Source organism: Aythya ferina (genome assembly GCF_964211825.1).
Source record: "Aythya ferina genome assembly, chromosome: 4".
Taxonomy (NCBI): domain Eukaryota; kingdom Metazoa; phylum Chordata; class Aves; order Anseriformes; family Anatidae; genus Aythya; species Aythya ferina.
Window position 1 is genome coordinate 32,388,287 of NC_140300.1, and position 21,234 is coordinate 32,409,520.

Consider the following 21,234-nt stretch of genomic DNA (forward strand, 5'->3'; position numbering starts at 1 on the left):
TTATCACATTTTAGATGTTTTTTTAATGTTGTGCTGCTATTGCTTGGACTTCCCTAAGCTGATTCTTGTCAAGTACGTGCTGTAAGAAGAGTAACTGGCCCTGCAAAGAGACACAGGCTGTTTTCAGTCTGACTACCTGAAATTATACCAAGGTAATACACGTTTTTCTTGGAAGTGTAAGAGTGCAGTGGCAACACCAGTTCCAGGGGGATTCAGGGATCTGAGACTTTGAAACCATTTGCAAGTTAACCATGATTTTGAAACAAAACAAAAACTGGAAGTATGCAAAGAAATATCTTTCAGAAACTGAAAGGGTCCTCTATCAAATGCCTGAGGGCTGGGATCTGGGGATATTTCACATGTGAGAGGGGGCGTTTTGCAGGCAACAGCCCCTCTGGCAAATCTCAGGCACGCCTGTTGCCACCGTGCAGAGGGGACACATGCTCAGACGGTGTATGTTTAGCGGCGGGGCATGTGCAGAAATGAAGTCTATCAAAATATTTTAAAAGCTGGATGAAGGAACAGATGGCTGTGATGAGAGATGATCTGGCTAATGAAACGCGGGTTATCACTGAAACTGAGGAACAGTTGCTCGGGCGCTGTATTTAGCCCGTGTCGCAGCTCTGCGCGCTCCCCAGCCCCTGCCTGCCGCCCCCAGTGCCGAGTGGGCGACGTTTCTCGCCAGGCCCGGCGCCAGCTTCGGCACGGAGCGGAGCAGGACAGGACAACCAGTTGGTACGTCTATTTTCAGAGCACACGTGTTTCCCAGGAAGGAAAACAAACGCCGAGCAATTCCCGTTTCTTCCTTCCCTCCGCTTACCCTGCAGAAACAGCCCACCAAAACCATGGCGAGTTCGCCAGGGCTGAATCGCCCCTGAGAGGACTGCGGCAAGAGGGGTTCCCCTCACTTCTTGCCGAGCTGCCAGGACGCATTCCCCCTGTGTAAATCCTGTTTCACACGGAAAGCATCTCCCCTCTGCCGTGGGAAGAAGGTGGACGTGCGGTTTGGTCCCCAGTGGGTTTGGTCCCCAGTGGGAACACTGATGTGGCTGAGCGTGGACAGGGAACGCCCATACACCGCAAGGCACCGGGAGGAGGAAATATTAATTAACGACAAAGCACAGCTGTAATTTTCAACATTTGTGTGCGTAGGAGCTGGTTGTGGGCCCGCTGCTGGTGCCTTCAGCCCCGCTCCCCATTTGGGTGCTGTGGCTGCCGCCTGAGGGCTGCGGGGCTGCGGCCGCGCCTCATGGCGGGGCCCCGCCTGGCCGGGGCGGGGACGGCACCAGCCCGGCCCCCTCCTTCCCTCCCTGCCTCCCTCCCTGCCTTCTTCCCTGCCTCTTTCCCTGCCTCCCTCCCAGCCTGGGCCGGGGACGGAGCCGCCGCCGCCCTCTCCCCAGGTAGGAGCCCGAGGGGACAGCGCTGAGGGGTCGGGGGGTGCCGGGTGTCCGCCCCTCTGCCCGCCGCGGGCACCGGCGCTCGGCCGGCCCCCAGGCCCCCGCTGCATGGGGTCGGCAGCTCGTGAAATGGGCGAGAAAGTGGCAGGGCTGCTTCCCATCGCGACAGTGTCGCGACAGAGAGCCGCCGCTCTGCCTGGCAGGGGTGCGGGGTGCGGGCAGCCACCGCCTTCATCCCCCTGCTTTTGGCTGCGCCGCCGCTCTCCGAAATGCGCCGTGGCCTGGTGCCGGGGCATGCAGGCATCTGCTGCGGCTTGTCATCATCATCATCACCACCACCATCATCATCACCACCACCATCATCATCACCATCATCACCATTATCATCATCATCATATCCCTGTGCCACTTGTGGACGGGCCCTCGAAACACACCGGCTCCATAGAGCCAAACCGCGCCGCTGCCGAGGTGGCCGCGCCTGCCTCGTCCTCCATCCGTGGTTGTGGGCACAAGCAGCCTGAGGACGGGCGAGGTGTGTCAGGGGATGCCCAGAGCACGGCTGTGGTGCCAGCACGAGGCTGTGGCAGCCCTGGGAGGGAGTCCGTGGCACCACGGGGTCTGTTGGTTGCCGGAGGCTTTCCTTCTCTGCAGGCTTCAAAAAGCAGAAGAGCAGCGGGTGTGTGCGGTTCGCAGACACCTCCCAAATGTGTTTATTTGGGAAAATACAGGCCTGCAGAGATGGCTGGAGTGATGCTTGGGTTTGGGGTGCACGGATTTGGCATCCCTAGGTGGGGTTGGTGCGGGCCAGCCTCGGGAAGGAGGTGAGGTGGTGTGTAGGGTGTGTAGGCATTTCTGCACCCCGATAACACGGCGGGGAGCCGAGGAGCCGTGTCCAGGTGGTTTTAAACCATCCTCTGTGCATGTGGGAACGGCTGAACTTCTCTGGGCATGTGTGGGACATGAGGATGGAGGGCATCAGAAGGTGTCTGCTCCACCCACTGCCTGCGAGCCCACCCTGGGTGGGTGCAGCAGAGGGTATGCGTGCCCCTGCCTCGACACGGAGCCTGTCTGGAGGGCTTGAATGGCAGCGACGTCCTCCCTCGGTCGTGGAGCGCAGTCTCCCTGCCACCCAGCCTCCCAGCCCCGTGCCACCTCCCTCTCCCCGCGGCAGACAATGCTGGAGTAGCTCAGGAAGGCTGTGATGCTGTGGCAGGGAGGCACGCTGGCACGTGAGGAGCTGTGGTAACCCGTTAATGAAGACAAGTGCTCTTTCTGGTGTTTGCTTTTATTGCGAACACGAATCCTTTGTACCTTCCTGAGGGGGAAGAGTAACAAGACCTGCTGTCTCCGAGCTGAAAGAGCTGTGTTACCTCGCTGTAGTCCAACCGCCGCAGTAGAAAGCGGATAGCAGCAATTACCTCAGAATAAATGAGGGCTGTGATGGGAGCTAACATCTGCCTGCCTGCTCCCCTGCGGCCAGGACGGGATCGAGGAGCTCAGCTGCACCTACGGGGCACCAGCATTTCGGAACCGTGCTGCCAGGCTGTGGCAGGGACGCTGCCACCTGCCCCAGGATGCCGCTGCGGATTTATGGGCTGCAGGAGAACAAGGCAAGGGCACCGCTCGCAGAGCAGCCGCGGCTGCTGCAGCAGGGGCCGGGGGGAAGCCGCCCTGCCCAGAGCTTTGTGCGTCCTTCAGGGGGGGCGAGGAGCAGAGATGGGGTGGGTGGGGGAACCCAGCCCACCCGCACAGCCGATTCCTTCTGGGCTGCTGCACCGTGACCGGGATCTGTGCGCACGCCGGGGCTGCCTGCCTTTTATACTGACGTACGTAGTGCTTGCGTGGCTTTGTGCTCTCTGTGTGCAGTTCTTCCTGCTCCCGGGCCAGGGGGGAACTCGTCGGATAGCTTTCCTGCCATCTACGTGGTGTGTGGTTTATCCATGCTTGAGGCTCGGGGTGCAGCGAGCCCCCCGGTGCAGCCCTGTGCCCCCAGCAGGCGATGTGCAGGGTGCAGGGAAGGCGGCACCACTGACATGCTGCTGCTGCTGCTGCTCTAGGGGAGGGAAAGCAGGCGCCGGAGCAGGGAGCCTCGTGTCCTTCACTTTCGGTTTGTGTCCCTGGTGCATGGAGGAGCGCTGGCAGAGGACGGCAGAGCACGAGGAGGTATCGGGCTGGGTGTCGGAGGGCACCACGGCGTTCCTGGATCGCGTGTGCTGCAGGGACAGCCCCGTGGTCTCAGATCCTCATCCAGCGGGACCTTGCCTGCGGGATGAGTGCTTCCTCCCAGGCGGTGTGCACGGCATCTGCCCTGCACAGCACTGACACACCAGGACCTGGTCCCGTTTCTTGTGCCTCCTCCCGGCATCGCTGTGGTGCCGGTGTTTGTGCTTGGCTGCCGGAGTGACCTTGTGCGAGCTGCCAAAGGAAAACACCTGGAAAACCACCATAGGCGCGTCCAAAAGTCTCCCCACCATGCTCCAGGCTCAACCTAAGGAGGTTGATCTCGGGGTGCTTCGGCACCTGTGGTGCCTTCAGCTGGGTGCTCTTGCTGCTTTCAGCACGGGGGGGTGGAGGAGCAGGGTGCCTCTGCCCTCTTCCCTTTGTTTTTACTTTGTGCTTTGTTTCTAGCAGGTATGGACGGGAAGAAATGCAGCGTGTGGATGTTTTTGCCTCTTGTGTTCACCCTGTTTACATCGGCCGGATTATGGATAGTGTAAGTTACCTCCCTGGTTATTTGAGATAGTGAGATAGCCCAGGGCAGCCTGAAGAGCTGCTGCGGTGTGGGCTGCGTCCCAGTAGGAAGTCTTTTGAGGTTTCTTTGTCCTCGAGTTGCTGGGGGGCAGGAAAGACGCGCAGTAGGGGCAGGGGCCAGTGTGTGGAGGAGCACATGTGTTTCTTTGAGGTTTTGTGCTCCCCGAGCCAAGCTCCTGACCTTGCCTTCCTCTTGGCATGTGCTGCTGGGAGCCGCCTGAAAACCAAGAGGCACAAACAGAGCTGTTCCCCTTCCCTTTCCAGTAAATGACTCAGCAGGGCTCTGGGAGGGGCGCTCGGGCCCCACTTTGGGGCGCAGAGTCCAAATGTGGCCCCATACAGATGGCCCATCAGCAGCTTCGTGCTGATGCCTTGCTTTCTCGCCAGCCCTTCTTAACAAAAGGCACGAGGCATGCGTCCCCCTGAGCTGGGCGCTCCCCGGGTATGCAGGCAGACAAGTGCAGCATCAATCCGAGGGCAGTGTGGGATCAGCAGTGGTGCTCAGCCTGAGGGGGCTGTATCGTAGGTGATGGCTTTGGCCACGCGTTGGTGGACGTTGTTTTTCAGCAGCAGGGGCAGCTTAAGCTGCTCGTCTGAGCCCTACTGCTGGTAAAACAGCTTTTGTGTGGGAGCAGAGTGAACGTGATGAATCCAAGGCTTCAGATTAAAAATGAAAACGTTTCCCTGGGTGGTTATCTTTAATCCAGCTCAGTTCAGTGACCCTGATTCTCCACCTGGCCATGCAAAACAGGTGTAGCACAAAGACAGGCACACAGCGGGGCTGGGAAAAGAGAGAACAAAACTGCCTGCTTAGGCAGAGGGAAGGGTTTGCCTCTGGCAGCTCCTGATTTTGCCTGACCTGGTGCCAGTGTGCTCTGAGGCACTCTCTGGGTGATTGGGGTGGTATTGGGAAAAGAAACCAGAATGAGGTTTTCATCTTCTTTGTTTTTGACAGGTACTTCATAGCAGTGGAAGATAACAAAATTATTGCACTAAATGTACCGGAGAGGTAAGAGGTGGTTGTGGGTTTTACTCTCAATTAGTTGTTTCTACATGATAATTAAACGATAAAAGCTAAATGGGAAAGAAAATCTTGAATCTTGGTTCCTGTGCACTTCTGTCTCGTAGGCAGCCTGGTTCCAAAAGACCACCTTACATAAGGTGAGTGCGTGATTTCCTCCCAATTCCTGCTCTGATTAACAGTTGTTATTTGTGCGTCTCTGCCACCCCGGAGTTACAACAACGTGCTTTGTGTTTTCAAAGTATTGCAGGTGACGCTCCTCCTGCGAGCTGCGTGTTTAGCCAAGTCATGAACATGGCAGCATTTCTAGGTAGGAACCACAAGGAGAATGCTTCTTTCTCTCTCAAAATGGGTTGTGAGAAGTCACTGGGACATAAGTAGTATCCGAGATGTATTGTTCTTGGGTAGGCTGATGTGAAATCTTTTAAGCTGTGATTGCTACTGATTAAGCCAGGATTGTTTTGTCTTCTGCTGTAGAAAGACAGCATGAGGCTGGATGCTTTGAGATGTATTGGTTTCTGATTTATCCTCATATTTTTAATTATCTCAGCCTTGAATCAATTGTGACTGTTTTTCACTGTGTGTTGGATTTCTGGTATTTGCTGCACATGTGAGATAATGGCATGGGGATGCTGGGAAGTGCAGAAACTGACTGTGCAAAATATTGCCTGTGCCAGACTCTTCCCCCCCCACCTCTTCCCAAAATCCATCACTGAAACAATCCAAGCTGACTGGCTTTTTCCAGCAGCAGATGTCAGAGTGAAGCATCACGAACAGAAGGAGTACCTGAAATGTACAAACGCTAGCAAAAGATAACTGCTTTAGGCCCTTAAAACTGTTTATTACCTACACTTTGACTTATTTTGAAGAAATGATCCCAAACTTAAACGGGCCAATAAGTCATTATTTTAACTTGGAATTGCTGTTCTTTAGTAGCACTTGCACTTATCTTTTCCCTATATGGGACACTTCTTTGGTTTTCCCTGTATGGGACAGATGTTGGTGGCACCTCCTGCTCAGTGCAGGGAGGTCACACCGAGCGAGCCACCTCACCTCCTCTCTTCCTTCCTCAGCGCTTGTCGTCGCTGTCCTGCGCTTCATCCAGCTGAAGCCGAAGGTGCTGAACCCGTGGCTGAACGTCAGCGGCCTGGTGGCGCTGTGCTTGGCCTCGTTTGGGATGACCTTACTGGGCAACTTTCAGGTATGGGTCTGTGCCGTGAGCTCCTGCAGGCTGAGAGGATTTCACAGAATCACAGAATTTTCTAGGTTGGAAGAGACCTCAAGGTCATCGAGTCCAACCTCCAACCTAACGCTAACAGCCCTCCACTAAACCATATCCCTAAGCTCTACATCTAAACGTCTTTTGAAGACTTCCAAGGATGGTGACTCCACCACTTCCCTGGGCAGCCTGTTCCAGTGAAGAATTTGCCCGGCTCCTTAAATTACACATGCCTGGCTGCACCCCAGCGCTCCTGGTACCTGCTCTGCCCCCTCTGCCTGCCCCTAAAGGGGCTCCGGTGATGCGTGGAGATGAAGGGACACGATTTTTCATGTATTTCACACACGCTTGACCTGCTGAGAGCCGGTGCAAGGAGCCTCCTGAACCTCCTGAGCCCTGGGGTTTGGTGCAGATGGCCGCGGGTAATCAGACTGAGCTGGAAGTTTGCAGCTGCATCTGTGCTAGCAGATGCACAGCTGCCTGTGCAGAGCTGGCAGGCAGCTTAATGTCCTTCACCCCAAGCTATGTTGGTGAAATCCATCTCCTGCTTCTCCTCAGACTGGCCACAAGAGGGATGTGGCAGAGAAATGCTGCCTGTCCCCCTGGTGTGATGGGGGCCCGGCTGAGGTCCCTGTAATTCCTCATCCGTTCCGCAACACAATCATTACAAACAATCGAGCTGTCAGCTCCACAGCCTGCTCGGTGGGGCATCCACCAGCATCACCAGGCTGTGTCTGTCAGGGCTGCAGTGAAAATCAAGGCGGTACAGCCAGTGGGATGCGTGGGTGTCCCTGTCCTGCCGCTGTCCTGATGCCCTGCCTCTTCCCAGGAGGCAGGTACAGGGCCCCAGCTGCCGGGAACTGGGAATGGTCAGGGCTGCAGATTTTCAACTGTCTCTGTAAGAAGGGAGCTGGCTTTCCTGCTGATAGAGGGAAAAATGCCCGTCCTGTGAGGGGTGAACAGCTGTTTGGGTTGCGGAGCAATTGCTGGAACGTTGTGTCATCCACACAGTTTTCTCTTTTTTGTCTTTGTTTTTGAATGAGGTGTGAGCTCACTTGGTGATTCTGGACCTCTTTCTAACTCCACATCCCAAGCCAAAAACTTATGGGTTTGCTTTTTTTGTGAGAGATCCCCAGGCAGGAGCTGCGAGGCCTTCGTAAGAACCACATCTAGGTGTGAGAAGGACATCTTTATTGTGGGGACTAGGCACAAGGAAACAGTTCCAACATCTTGTTCCTTTTTTCTCCCCCTCAGAGCAAATGCTCGTTCTTGAAGAGTGGATATTTTGAGTCAGTCATGATTATAAATTTTTGGACTAATAATCCACTCCTTGTTAGCTGTGTTCTTTCTTAGATCTTGTGCCAACCCATGAAAGCATATGGTAATGAGATTTTAGTCTGTGTTTTTCCCTGCCTGACTGCAGAGCTGAATGTGGCGTTAAGTCACATTGCTAGAAAATTACAGATGGGATGTTTTGGAGGGAGGTGAAGGCTACAAGCCCCGTGTGGTGCAGGCTGCCTTGGGACAAACAGCTCTATCCTATTTTTGCATCTACCATCATTTGAACCTGCCCTTTCTGGAGGGGAAAAAAACAAAAAACAAAAAACAACACAAACAGGGTAGGGAGGAGAGGTTGGTTCAATCTCCTCTGTCCCACCCCGGCAGCAACCCAGGGTAGCTAGCAGATGGTTCCTGTTTGGTCCAGGCAGTCACTGTTCTGTTTCCTCCCAGCTTTCCAACGATGAGGAGATCCACAACGTGGGTACATCGCTGACCTTTGGCTTTGGGACTCTGGCGTGCTGGATCCAGTCTGCCCTCACCCTCAAGATCAACCTGAAGAACGAGGGACGGAAAGTGGGGATCCCGCGCGTTGCCCTGTCGGCCAGCATCACCCTCTGCGTGGTGCTCTGTATCCTTTGGGCCTGCTCTGTGGCAAGCTGGGTATGGGGGTGTCTGACTCTCCTTGTTGGTTTTGCCACCTCTGTTTTACAGGGATGCACTGCTTCTCTGATGGGCTGCTTCTCAGCTGTCAGCCTGGTGGCTCTGATGGTCAACATTTTATTATCTTCCTGTTGTCTTTCTCCCATCCTGGCTGGTATCTCTGCTCCCACAGGCTTTCCCAGGATGTTTTCCTTGACTCGCCTCTTCCAGATTTCATCCTGATGGCTCAGGGCATCCACATGCACGCTGCCAGGATCCAGTGGGGCCTGGTGATGTGTTTCCTGTGCTACTTCGGCACGTTTGCGGTGGAGTTCAGGCACTACAGATTCGAGATCGTTTGCTCCGAGTACCAGGAAAACTTTCTGAGCTTTTCTGAGAGCTTGTCGGAAGCCTCCGAGTACCAGACAGATCAGGTGTAGCCCGTCCTCTGGCAGGGGGGAGGGAGGCAGGCGCGGTCCCATGGTTCGACATGACCTCATTTACACTTGTTTTGATGAGTTTGTTTTCCACGTGCAATCATGATCGTATTGCCAAAGGGCTCGGAGAGTGGCTGCCTCATGAAGAGCCACACAAAAGCAGCTGCCTGCTGGAAAGAGGGTTCTCTCTGAGCCGCGGTGCCAGAGAGCACGAGGTGTTTGATCCGTGCTGCCAGGGACTTTGCCAGCAGCTCTGTCGCACTCTTGATGCTGAAGATGTTCAAGGCCAGTCCTCGCAATGCCCTTCTGAGGTGGGCACGGCTCCTGCAAAGGAGATGAAGGAAACAAACCTCTCTGGGCACAGGGGCTTCAGATGTGGCTGCACTTTTCATGTCTTACTGCATTGTTTTCTCGGCTGCTGAGCTGACAGGCGCGACCTAGGAGCGTAAGAACAGTGGCTGTTTCTTCTGGACTGGAAATCCAACCCAAAGGGACTGGCGCTGCTGGCGAGCAGGTGGGGCCTTTCCTCCATCCTGGGAAGGAGCTGAGGGCACGGCGGGGCTGGGGGACACCACGCTGCCACCAGGTGTCCTGGCAGCAGGGAGCACTGCGGTGCCCAGGCCCGAGGGCGCTGTGCAAGGTGCGGTGTGTGGACACCACGGTGGGGACCGATGGAAGCAAGGTGCTGAAGTACGATGGGAACGGCTGTATGCTCTGAAGATGACCCAGAAGAGGCTGCTCTTTTAAGTGTTTAGTGTATCCACTACATATCGTGTCATGTTTTAAAAGCTTTTTTTTTTTTTGGGTTGTTCGCAAAGGGTGAAAAACCTTGTGTTCAAGACTCAGCTTGCCTGCAGTGCAAAGGGAATCACTGCAGGTGGATTTTATGGGGCAGAGGGTGGCTGGTTGTTTGCTTTTTTTCGGTCCTTATGCACTTAGAAGTCAAACTTCAGACACACTTCAGCCCTGCGTGGGATCCAGACCTCTCCACGTGGCCAGTTTTCCTGAGAGGACTTGCAAGGTGCTTGGAGGCAGTGCTGCCCTGGGGGCGGGGGCCTCGGCCTGAGGATGGCAGGTGCTGGATGGAACCCGCACAACCACGCGAGCCTCTCCCTCCCTGGGGACACGGAGCTAACTGGACCTTTTCTCAGAGCTGAGTCACCGAAAGCAAGAGCAGCTTTGCTGTGCCCTCCAGGTGGAGCTTGAATTAAAAGGCTGAGGGAAATATAACAACAAGAAACTTCCTACAACCAAGATGGTCTGTGGGCAAAGAGAAAGCAGGAACCCAAAGCCTGTATCCGAAAACCCCTGAGCCTGGGAAGGCTGCTGGGTTGGCCAGGCAGGGGATGGATGGGAGATGTTTTCCATTTCCCTCAGTCTCTCCTGTCTGAGCTGACACAGGGCATCTCATCGCCCCTGCAGGAAAAGATGGTGACGAGAGGCATCTGAAGGTGAGCTCTGACCATCCCATGGCGTTTCGGGCAGAAACGGGAAGGGCACGAGGCCATAGAGTGCTCTGCAGAGGTCAGGGCCCGATACGGCACAGAGAAATAGCCAAAAAAAACTTGTGTCTAAACCAGCATAAAGGGAAGAGTTCAGCCAGCCCCCTCCTTGATCTTCCTTGGGCCAAAAGCCACGCTCAGGGAGGGAGGCGCTGAGGCTGCGTGTCGTCCCCCACCACACGGGATGCAGAGGGAGCACAGAGCAGTGCTTTAAGTGTGTTTTACTGTAAATAGTCCACTGTAGGGGTTTTTTCCTAAACCAATTACTACTTTCAGTTTATCATTTTATATTTTGTAATAATTTTAACAAGGAAAACATGAGATGATGTTTGTGATTTGTTTTTCCTTTTCCTATATGCAATCCAAGCTGAACTTCAGGTTTTTGGTGATAACTCTGTACATTTCTTACCGTATTTCTAAAAGCACATTTCAGTACGACTCGATGACAAGCGATATACACCGAAACACAACCACTAAATAAAGTGCTTTTATGGAGAAAGTGAGTTTTATTTTTGTCCCCTATCCCATGCATAGCTTTATGAGGGCAAAGGCAAAACAGAACGTGTTCACACCATCACGATGCAGATTAACACTCCACAAAGCCAGGGACTATTCAGCCATGCAGGCACGCTGATTGTAAGGCTGCTAATTAGCAGGCTCTCTCTACGAGGAAGATCCCGCAGCCCAGAGAGGCAGTCAGACTCAGAGCTGCCACCACGAGCGTCAGAAGGGCAGTGCTGGGATGAGGTGGTTTCCTCCCCCAGCGCTTTTCTTGCTTGTTCTCCACGCTGCAGCCTCAGCAGGGACAGCTGTGGATGTGCAGCAGGGCTCGGGGAGGCGGCACGCACTTATTTGCTAGTCTGCCCAGGCCATTTTGTTGCCAGAGCCACGAGGGCAACCTCCAGCGCAGCCGCAGAGTAAGCAGCAAGTGCCTCTGCCACTGCACGGCTTAACCTTGTCGCGGCTCTCACCAAGTCCCTGCTGAAATCAACAGACCAGGGGTGGCGAAAGCAGAAGAAAAAAACAAAGTATTTAAAAAAATAAAGCACTAAAACAATTGCCTGTAGGTGCTGGGCTCACTGATGATAGATAGCAAGGCTAAACACTGGAACAGTAAACACAGAAAGCAAAGATGTGTTTTTATTGGCTACGTGAGGAAAAGCTCCATGACCACTGCTATAAATTGGCACGATTTTAGGTAGGGTGGGTGAAAAGATCTGGGGGTTGATTCTCCTTAAATACAGCAGGATATGGCCCTCGACAGCAGCTGTTTGCCAAGGGCCGCTCACAGCTGAGCCATGCTATGCCGCGTGGTGCCACCTCTGAGGAGGAGCCCCCCAGTTAGCACCAAGGGAGAGGCTTCAGAACCGCAGCCAAGCGGCTGTCTGGGCTCAGCTGGTGAGATCCTGCAGCCCAGCACCACACAGCAGCAGCGTGGGGTGGCTCCAGGATTTAGTTTTTAAGGAATGTAATTTTTACTATTTGCTCTGCTTTGGTCCCCGGGCTGGCTGTTTGAGCAGCACCCCGACGCCAGGCATGCTGTTCTGTACCTAGGACCTGCTGTGGGTGGCTGCAGCCAAGATTTAAGTCGCTCCTGGTCTAAAGAGCTTGCCTGTGCCAAGGGCTGGCTTCCTGCGTGGCAGCCAAAACGTCCTGCACAAGGAACCCCACACCGTACTTCCCATCCATACCTGCCCTAGCCGTGGGTCCGATACATGACGTGGGTTTGATAGTAAATTCTGATTAAGGACAGTTATCACCTAAAGTTACACGAGGACAATTCAGCTGGAGCACAGCCTTTTCTTTTCTGCGCGTGCTGCTCTCCCTAAGTGGAGGAAGGCAGGAAAAGTTCAGTGAAGGACGAGATGAGGCTGTAATAGGATTTCTCATCGTCCGTCAGTCCTGCATTGCCAGGCCTGATCACCACAGCCACGTGCGTGTCCGCCTCCTCGGCCGCGTTCGCTTCTGAAACAGAGAGTGGGAGCGTGGAGATGTGCTCAGGGCCTTCTCCACACGAGGGCCCTTAAGGCATGGAGAGCCCCTAAAATGTATTCTTGAGGCTGAGCCTGACAGAGCCGCGTTTGCACGTGGCGCTGCAGGGCTCTGGAGACTGAGCGGCTCCTGGCTGACCTCCTGTGGGCGACTGCAGCTGTGGCGTAAGGCGAGGGGATGGAGCTGGGATCTACATTTTCCTGCTGCTGTGCGCAACGTGAGCGGCAGACAGCACCCAGCACTGGGCACGCCACGTGGCAGCAGACATTGTCTGTTCCCAGGGGAAGCCAAGCAGGGCCAAGAGAACTACTGACCCCGTTGGTAAATGGGGCACGCCAACAGCTTCAGCAAAGGCTCTGCTGTAAGATTCTCTCCTTGCTTCCTGGGGCAAGGGCAGGTTTCCTACCTGACCTATTTTCTCTCAGTGCTATCCTGCTGCTGTTTGAGCTGAAGGAAGGAGCCTGGCAGCGGCCAGGTGGATGCCCCAGACATCAGGTGGTCTGCAGGGTTTATGGGGCGCTCGTGACAGGGTGGCAGCGTGTGCCCAGCCGGTGCCCCCCTCCCGTGAGAGCCAGAGGGGCTGGCAGGCCGCCTACCTCGAGGGACGTCGGTCAGGAAGAGGATGTTGTTAGTGGCGCATCCGATACTCGCGGCGATCCTCCGGTAGCTCTCGCTTTCTACCTTGGGGCCTATTTTGGTATCAAAGTGGCCATCGAAGAGCTGGAAGACGAGAGGAAAACCGAGGCAGTTGCTGGACGCTGCAAAGAGCAGAGCTACAGCTCGCTGCTGAGCAGTGATTCCTCTCCTTCCTGCTGCAGTGACGGCAGCTTCAGCCTCACTGCTCAGCCTGTTTTTTGTTTTTTTTTTTTTCCTGCAGGACTTGTCCCAGCAGGGACTGCCCCAGGCAGAGGGGATTTGTATGGCACAGGTTTCAGATTTTTTCCATCTGAAACTTGGCTGACAAAGTGTTACAGCAAGAGCAGTCCTGGGAGGGGACTGCTCTGCAGGCGGAGAAGCTGCAGGGAAGACGATAAGGTTATCTACCTCTAGGATATCACCTTCTGTAGAGTATCCGAACAGAAGCTTCTGGGCTTCGACGCTGCCCGAGGAGTAGATGTAGACCTTCATGCCGGCTTCCCTCCACTTCCTGATGGCTGGCACCACGTCCTCGAAGACTCTGAAGCAGAACAGGGCGGGAGGTGAGGACAAAGCCAGAGACACCTGAGGACACACCTTGAGCACTGTTCCCAAAAGGGACTTTGTTTTAAAGGGCCTGAGGAGTTGGGACTCCCAACAGATGCACAAGGAGATGCGGGATGGAGAGCTGTGCAGACTTGTGGCAACCAGCTGGCCCCTTCCTCTCCGATTTCTCAGCCATATGGTCACTGCCTTGCTGTGTTGTCTATTCAAGAAATAAAATAAAAACCCCAACTTGTTCACTTTTTGTATGGCTACTTATTAGGGCTGTCTGGTACCAGATGAAAATATTGCGAGGCTGCTGTACAGCACCTGCAAACCTCACTCTGTGGATGCTGCCAGGCAGCAAAGCTAAACCCACAGATTTTGGGTCACTTTGAGATAATTCTCCCTGTTTATAAAAGAAACCTCAGGATGGCTGTGCCTCTTGACTCACTGTTCTGTTTTGTGCTGCTTTCTCTGGTGGACGTTTACATTTTTGGTTGAGCTACTCTTCCTCATTCTCGCCTTGAGAAAACACTTCATGAACATAAGGGTTTATTTTGCTTCCTGAGGAATCTGAAATGTGTAGTTTTAATGCGTAGTATCTTTGGGCATAAACACGGAGATTGGCCTTAACTCCAGTGGACCCTACTTCTGCACCCTGGTGTTGGGGCTGAGCCGTAAAGAAGAGCCCGAAGGCAGTAAGACGTGGAAAGGGAGAAAATGCCCAGGAAAGCGGCAACGCAGGAAGGGAACAGCAGGAGGGACCTCACCCCCAGGCAGCTGAGGTCACTGCCATCCCGCCTCGTTGTGGGCTCACTCCAAGACACAATCGCAACTCAGGGCTCAGATTAAGCCCAGCAGGGCTGCGTTTCACTGCCCACAGGCACCCAGCGCCCACAGAGCTGTGTCTCGGGGCTACTCACTCTCCTTTCACCTGCCCCGTGGTGTAGGCCGCCCGCCAGATGTGCCCCTGCAGCTGCTTGAGCGCCGTGCTCTTCCTGTCCAGGGCCATCTGCCACAGCACGTTGTCCACCACAGCCTGGATCACCCTCTCCAGCTCCTCGTCCCCGTTCCCGCTCTCCACCGGGATCGGCACGGCCCCCTCCAGCCCGGCGTCCTCCTGGGCCTGCGGGGAGGCGAAGCAGAAGGGTGGGGGGGGGACGGGTTTTTGGGGTGGGGGGGGACCCGCGGCCTCGTGCCACGTGTGGCGGGGGCACGGCGCGGCGTGTGGCGGCCCCACCTGCTTCCTCAGCAGCCCCACGTCCCGCTGGCACTCCTCCTCCTCCCAGTGGGCGCGCAGGTAGGCCCCCACGTTGTCCCTCACGTAGGGGAACAAGGTCTCCTGCCGGCACACCGCGCCCTCAGCCCGAAAATACGCCCGGGCAGACACAAAGCTAAGATCCCCCCAAATGCACCCACGCTGCTGAAACCCTCCAAAATCTCTCAAAACCTCCCAAACCCACCCAAACCAATAAGACCCACACTTAAACCCACCCCCAAACCACCCTGAGCACCAAAATCTGCCCAAACTGCTAAAGCCCACAACCGCTGAGCCGCTCCAAATAGCCAAAAAGCTCCCATATCACCAACCCCCCCATCAACCAAACCCCCCTCAAATTGCTAAAACCCACCCAAACCACTAAAAACCCCAAACCCACCCACATCCCTAAAACCCACCCAAATCACTTCAAATCCCCCAAACCCACCCACATCGCTAAAACCCACCAAAAGCACCCAACCCCCCCCCATTGCTAAAACCCACCGAAATCACTTAAACCCCCCAAAACCCCCCAAACCTCCCCATATCGCTAAAACTCCCCAAAATCACTTAAACCCCCCCAAACCCACCCAAACCACTAAAAACCACCAAAATCACTTAAAACCCACCCAAATCACTTAAAACCCCCAAAGCCCCCAAAGCCCCCCAAACCCACCCTAATCACTTAAAACCCCTAAAACCTCCCAAACCCACCAAAACCACTTAAAACCCCCAAGCCCCAAAAACCCATCCACATTGCTAAAACCCACCAAAATCACTAACACCCACCAAAACCACCCAAAACCCCCCAAACCCACCCACATTGCTAAAACCCGCCCAAACCACTAAAACCCACCGAAATCACTTAACACCCCTCGAAACCCACCCATATTGCTAAAACCTACCAAATCCTCTTAAAACCCCCAAAATCCACAACCCCCCCAAACCTCCGCAAACCGCTAAAACCCACCAAAATCACTTAACCCCCCAAATCCCCCAAACCTCCCCATATCGCTGAAACCCCCCAAAACCACTTAACCCCCCAAAACCCACAAACCCCCCCAAACCGCTAAAACACTCCAAAACCACTTAAACCCCCCAAACCCACACACATTGCTAAAACCCACCCAAACCACTAAAACCCCCAAAACCCCCAAACCCACCCAAATCACTAAAAACCAGCAAAATCACTTAAAACCCCCCAAACCCACTCACATCGCTAAAACCCACCAAAATCACTTAAAGCCCCCAAAACCCCCAAACCGTTCCCACATTGCTAAAACCCCCCAAACCCACCCCAACCACTAAAACCCCCAAACCCCCCAACATTGCTAAAACCCAGCCAAACCCCTAAAACCCCCCAAACCCCCAAAACCCCCCAAACCCCCAAACCCACCAAAATCACTTAAAATCCCCAAAACCCCCCAAACCGCTAAAACCCCCAAAACCGCCCAAAACCCCCAAACGCACCCAAATCGCTAAAACCCCCAAAACCACTTAACCCCCCAAAACCCCCAAAACCCCCCAAACCCCCCTAAATCACTAAACCCCCCCAAAACCCCCTAAATCACTAAAACCCCCCTAAAACCCCCTAAATCACACAAACCCCCCAAAACCCCCCAAAAACCCCAAACCCCCCAAAACCCCCTGCACCCCCCCCATCCCCCTGCACCCCCCCAATCCTCTCCACCCTTCCCATCCCCCTGGGAGCCCGCAGCCCCGTGGTGCACCTTGACGAAGGCGATGGGGGTGGTGGTGCCCTCCACGTCCAGCAGGATGGCGCGCACCCCGGCCGGCACCGCCAGCACGCCCATGGCGGCGGCGGGGAGCGGGGCGCGAGGAGCGGGGCGCGGGGGGTGCGATGCGGGCGGCCGCCGCCGGGGGGCGCTGTTGGGCGGCGGGCGGCGGGCGGCGCTGATTGGCTGGCGCCGCGGGTATATAAGGGCGGGGCGGGCGGCGCCCGGCTCTCTTCCGCCGCCATTTTGCGCGCCGAGCGGGTCTCCGCCGAGCCTCTCCCCCCTCGCTGCAGCCCCCCCGCCATGGAGGACGCTCCCGAGATGAGCGGCGGCCCCGAGGAGTTCGCCGAGGGCTCCAAGATCAACGCCAGCAAGAACCAGCAGGACGACGGGTACGGGCAGGGGGGCGGCGGCCGCCGGTAGCAGCGCCCCCCCCCCCTCCTCCCCTCACGGCCCTCCCGCCTCACGCGGGGGGGGGGGCGTTGTGGGGACGGGGGCGGGGCCTGGCGGGGAGGGGCGGGGCTGTACCGGAGGGGGGCGGGGCCTCGGGTGTCAATCAGGCGGAGCGACGTCCGGGGTAGCCAATGGGAGCGCGGGATGCCCGCGTTAAGCCCGCCCCCTCGGTTCTCGCAGGAAGATGTTCATCGGCGGGCTGAGCTGGGACACCAGCAAGAAGGACCTGACCGAGTACCTGTCGCGCTTCGGAGAGGTCGTGGACTGCACCATCAAGACCGACCCGGTGACCGGGCGCTCCCGCGGCTTCGGCTTCGTGCTCTTCAAGGACGCAGCCAGCGTGGAGAAGGTGCGTGGGGCGGGCACAGCGCCCAGGCTGCTCATCTGCCCGGTACCCAGCGGGATGGGGCGCAGCGGCTGCCACCCCACTGAGATCTTCTTCCCTTAGGTGCTGGAGCTGAAGGAGCACAAGCTGGACGGGAAGCTGATAGACCCTAAGAGAGCAAAAGCCCTCAAGGGGAAGGAGCCGCCCAAAAAGGTGTTTGTTGGCGGGCTGAGCCCGGATACGTCGGAAGAACAGATCAAGGAATACTTCGGTGCTTTTGGCGAGGTACGGGGGAGCAGTGTGCTGACGAAAAGCTTTCAAGTGAGCGCTGTCCCTGTCTTAAGAGTGAACAGGGTCTCTCCTTAAAATAAGAAAGCATCCCTCTGCAGTTGTGTAAAGTTTGCATCCATCAACAGCTCCCACTGGTGTGATAGGCTAGCTGCAGCTGTCAGTAGCTGTTACAGCTGTAGCTGTGGTAGTTCCCCTGATGCAACCTTCTGATGCTGCAGCTGAATGTCTGTAGCAGGTGGTCCTGACCATGGTCAGATAATCCCACCGTTATGAGTGCAACTAGTTATTACTGCTAAAACTAGTGAGATAACCTCTGAAAGCTCTTTTTAAGCATGGGTGTTGGACTGATAAATAGTTATGGTAGCACAAAAAGTTGGTTGCAGGTGGCCCGTAATTGACACGTACTTGTAATTTCAGATTGAGAACATTGAGCTTCCCATGGACACCAAGACGAACGAAAGGAGGGGTTTCTGCTTTATTACATACACGGATGAAGAGCCAGTCAAGAAGCTACTAGAAAGCAGATACCATCAAATTGGTTCAGGCAAGGTAGGAATGCTGTCTTTGCAAGCTTGTGACACAGGCACTCTGTTGGCTTCCCTGAAAGCAGCTGACAGAAGAGTCTTGATATCCTTTCTGAGCATAAGGATTTCTGTCTTAACAGTGTGAGATCAAAGTAGCACAGCCCAAAGAGGTGTACAGGCAACAGCAGCAGCAACAGAAAGGAGGAAAAAGCAATGCTTCTGGTGGACGAGGTGGTGGAAGGGGGCGTGGACGGGGTGAGTAGTTTGGATACTGGAATTCTTGTACATGTATTGAAGATCAAGGTGTTCGCAGCTATGTACAGTTTTTGGGTTGTATGTGGAACTTGTGTTTAAGAAGAAATCTGGTAGATTCAATTTTGGTGGTTGTAATAGTTTTTGGAAGCTAGCAAATCTTGGCTTGCATTGAAGCAGTTAAAGAGCAAGTGAGATGCAGGATATTTTTTAGACCTACTTTCCATGGTCTAGCTCAATGCAACGTGCAGTTGTCTTTTTGTGTGAAGAGATGCACTGTTGGTCTTCTCCTGGGTGAGAAATCATGCTGGTTAAAGGGGCAGTCATTTGCTATCCCTTGGAAAGAGGAGACAAGCCAGCAGTTGTTGTGGGTTGTTGCATGGCAGGTTTCAAAAGTCAAGCAGCCCCAAGTAATGCATTAAAGTCTTTCGTGTGTTAAAACTTGGTTCATTTAATAGTTGTAAAAAGAAGGATTATGGTATGCGCTGCTGTTGTACATGCCTTGGCTTTGTTTTGTTTTCTTTGTTTTCTGCTGGATTGTTTTCTGCTGGATTGTTTATGAGCAGGGCTTGCGTGCTCTTTCTCCTAACGTTTTCATGGCTGATGGTGTCTTAAAACACATCTCTGGTAGCCATCTGAAAGCAATCAATCTTTTTTTTTTTTTTTAGGAAATGATTTTTCCTGTGTTGGTAGGCAAGAGGGTTCTTGGAAGTAAGAGTTTTGGCACTGAAAAATTGCAAGTAAAAGTGCCCTACAAGAGGAGTGAGAAGTTAGCCAACTTAACAAATTGTATGCTTGTTTTCAGGTCAGGGACAAAACTGGAATCAAGGATTTAATAACTATTATGATCAAGGATATGGAAACTACAATAGCGCTTACAGTGATCAAAGCTACAGTGGCTATGGAGGATATGACTACTCCGGGTACAACTATCCCAATTATGGATATGGGCCGGGATACACAGATTACAGTGGTAAATAATTTAAATCTCCTTCAAGATAACAATTGCATGGATCTTGAAATGGATCTTACTCCAAAGGCAGCATGGCTTGAGAAAGAGTAGACCTCTCTGGGGTGGTGGCCTGTACAGGAGGACGAGAGATGGATGAGGAGGATATTAATTTTCATGGCATTTCCCCCTTTGTTTTCATGTTCAGGTCAGCAAAGCACGTATGGAAAAGCATCCCGTGGTGGCGGCAATCACCAAAACAACTACCAGCCATACTAAAGCAGTACCTAGTCCTTGAGGAAACAGGTGTGTACATGAGTGCGAGGTCCACTCTAAGTATGCCTAATCTAATTTAAAGATCAATAGACAAATGAAGAGTAAAATCTTGCGTAGCGTGACTTTTTCTTTAATTAAACTTTTTTGTTAACTTAAAATACTTTTTTTTAAAACCAGCTTTGCCTACCGTGTCTATAGATCTTTAACTTTGTAAAAATGTGACTTTATCTTCTTTAGTACTTCAGAAAAACATAAGAGTTTTTCTGTTTTGTGTTGTGTACCAGGTGGTCTAGAGGAATAATTAAACTTATTAGAAGTATTAACAGGTAAAGTACTGAAATGGGTACAACTTAAGGAAAACAAGAATGTTGTCTTCTAACTCTGACATTATACCTTGTTTGTACCCGCCAGCGGGAACTTCATTGCAGGCCGTGTGTCACCCTGACCACGTCTATCTCTGGGGTCGCACGTTGCAGGCAGAGCGCAAGGCATACACCAGAAAACGCTGTCCTGTGGTATGGTCTCTTCCAACTTCATGTACCAGCGTAAAGATTAAAGTGGAAAACTTCAGACTTTGGCTTCTTTTTTTAATCTTTTTGGAGATTTAAGTGTCTTAACTTAAATGGTTTTTTACAGGAGTTAAAGTACATAAATGCCTTTACAGCTTAATCATTTGGTCTTCTGTTTAGTGTTGTATTTCAATTGTGGAACCTCATTTTAAGTGTGCATTGTTTAAGATTTAATGCTTGCTTTTTTCTTTTTATAGCTAATAGTGAAATCTGCAAACCAAAACGAACTTTTAAATCTGGAAAGACATTAAAGATCATATGCACGTGGACTGTTGGAAGTAAAATGAGATCTGATTTGCCTTTGCGCAGCTGCTGCTGAGGCGGATAAACGTGTGATTGGGAAACCCCTTCTTGGCGGTGTTTCCACTGGAAAACCTGATTCAGAGCCTGATTGACCATAAAATTGGGATGTGTAGTTCTGGAACAGCTTCCTGAATAGGCCAAGTGGCTAGATTTGGGAAGACAAATTTTTGACGGGTAACAAAACCTTGTGTTACCTTAGGAAATATGCATATGATCTTTAACAGTGACGAAAGGAATATATAGAAGACTTAAAGCAGTTCATGAAAATGGACCTTTTAACGATTCTTGTAGTACCTTGCGGAGTTCTGACATGCATTTTGTCTTGGTTTTTTAGGTGGAGACGCTGCAGCAAAGCCATCTTGCAGAGCATTGTGTGCGAGCGGAGGGTGGTCTTCGTGAGAGGAAATGACTATTTTGTAAAAGACTTTTAGTGTACGACACAACTGTGTCCAACTGTATATAGCGGCCGGCTAGTTTTCTTTTATGGTTTTTACTTTCTTTTTGCCATTCATGTTATGACACAACGTGGACGTGTGTTTATACAAACTTTTATTTGTATAATTTCATGTTAGAGGATTCTCTAATAAACGCTTCCCCAAGTGAACGTGGTCCTGACGTTGGCTGTGGAGTGAGGTGCGTGTGGTTATGTATAACCTGATTTTTTTTCCTTCTGTGGAGGGGCAGGAGCAGTGCTGGACAGGTGGATAAAGGTGGGTGTGCACACAGGTGCACTGCAGCTGCTGTTTTAAGAAAAAGTAAGGATGGAGAAGAGTTGACCTAATTAGTGTTTAGAGGAGGGGAGTAGTACCCATCTCACGTGTTTAAAAGGAGGAGGCTGCTTCTGGGCTGTTGTGGCAGTGGAGGAGGCTTTGTCTTT

General features: G+C 53.2%; 3 protein-coding genes across 13 annotated transcripts; 2 read left to right on the forward strand and 1 right to left on the reverse strand.

Annotated features, from left to right (window-relative positions):
• Positions 1 to 1,270: 1,270 nt before the first annotated feature.
• TMEM150C (transmembrane protein 150C) lies at positions 1,271 to 10,746 on the forward strand. 5 transcript variants are annotated; one of them, XM_084518734.1, is made up of 8 exons: positions 1,271 to 1,400; positions 4,026 to 4,110; positions 5,104 to 5,157; positions 5,277 to 5,309; positions 5,412 to 5,479; positions 6,243 to 6,370; positions 8,120 to 8,297; positions 8,540 to 10,746. In XM_084518734.1, exons 2-8 carry the CDS (start codon positions 4,031 to 4,033, stop codon positions 8,746 to 8,748), a joined length of 750 nt encoding a protein of 249 aa, XP_084374860.1. In that variant the 5' UTR covers positions 1,271 to 1,400; positions 4,026 to 4,030; the 3' UTR covers positions 8,749 to 10,746. The 5 variants fall into 5 exon arrangements, with proteins under 5 accessions (XP_084374860.1, XP_084374861.1, XP_084374864.1 ...); XM_084518735.1 differs by having other exon boundaries at positions 1,286 to 1,400; positions 4,029 to 4,110; XM_084518738.1 differs by lacking the exon at positions 1,271 to 1,400 and adding an exon at positions 2,364 to 3,007 and having other exon boundaries at positions 4,029 to 4,110.
• Positions 10,734 to 16,633, reverse strand: ENOPH1 (enolase-phosphatase 1). 4 transcript variants are annotated; one of them, XM_084518740.1, is made up of 6 exons: positions 16,410 to 16,633; positions 14,662 to 14,763; positions 14,345 to 14,547; positions 13,298 to 13,416; positions 12,836 to 12,997; positions 10,734 to 12,212 (listed from the first exon to the last, which is right to left on the reverse strand). In XM_084518740.1, exons 1-6 carry the CDS (start codon positions 16,491 to 16,493, stop codon positions 12,073 to 12,075), a joined length of 810 nt encoding a protein of 269 aa, XP_084374866.1. In that variant the 5' UTR covers positions 16,494 to 16,633; the 3' UTR covers positions 10,734 to 12,072. The 4 variants fall into 4 exon arrangements, with proteins under 4 accessions (XP_084374866.1, XP_084374867.1, XP_084374868.1 ...); XM_084518741.1 differs by having other exon boundaries at positions 12,836 to 12,959; positions 13,284 to 13,416; positions 16,410 to 16,627; XM_084518742.1 differs by lacking the exon at positions 14,662 to 14,763.
• On the forward strand, positions 16,627 to 20,961 carry HNRNPDL (heterogeneous nuclear ribonucleoprotein D like). Of its 4 annotated transcripts, XR_014692900.1 has the most exons (9): positions 16,631 to 16,807; positions 17,049 to 17,217; positions 17,317 to 17,478; positions 17,902 to 18,033; positions 18,149 to 18,263; positions 19,066 to 19,233; positions 19,418 to 19,515; positions 19,897 to 20,000; positions 20,692 to 20,961. XR_014692900.1 is itself a non-coding variant. In XM_084518731.1 (8 exons), the coding sequence occupies exons 1-7, from the start codon at positions 16,719 to 16,721 to the stop codon at positions 19,486 to 19,488; spliced, it is 906 nt and encodes a 301-aa protein (XP_084374857.1). In that variant the 5' UTR covers positions 16,627 to 16,718; the 3' UTR covers positions 19,489 to 19,515; positions 20,692 to 20,961. The 4 variants fall into 4 exon arrangements, 3 of the variants coding, with proteins under 3 accessions (XP_084374857.1, XP_084374859.1, XP_084374858.1); XM_084518731.1 differs by lacking the exon at positions 19,897 to 20,000 and having other exon boundaries at positions 16,627 to 16,807; XM_084518733.1 differs by having other exon boundaries at positions 19,897 to 20,961.
• The last annotated feature ends 273 nt before the right edge of the window (positions 20,962 to 21,234 follow it).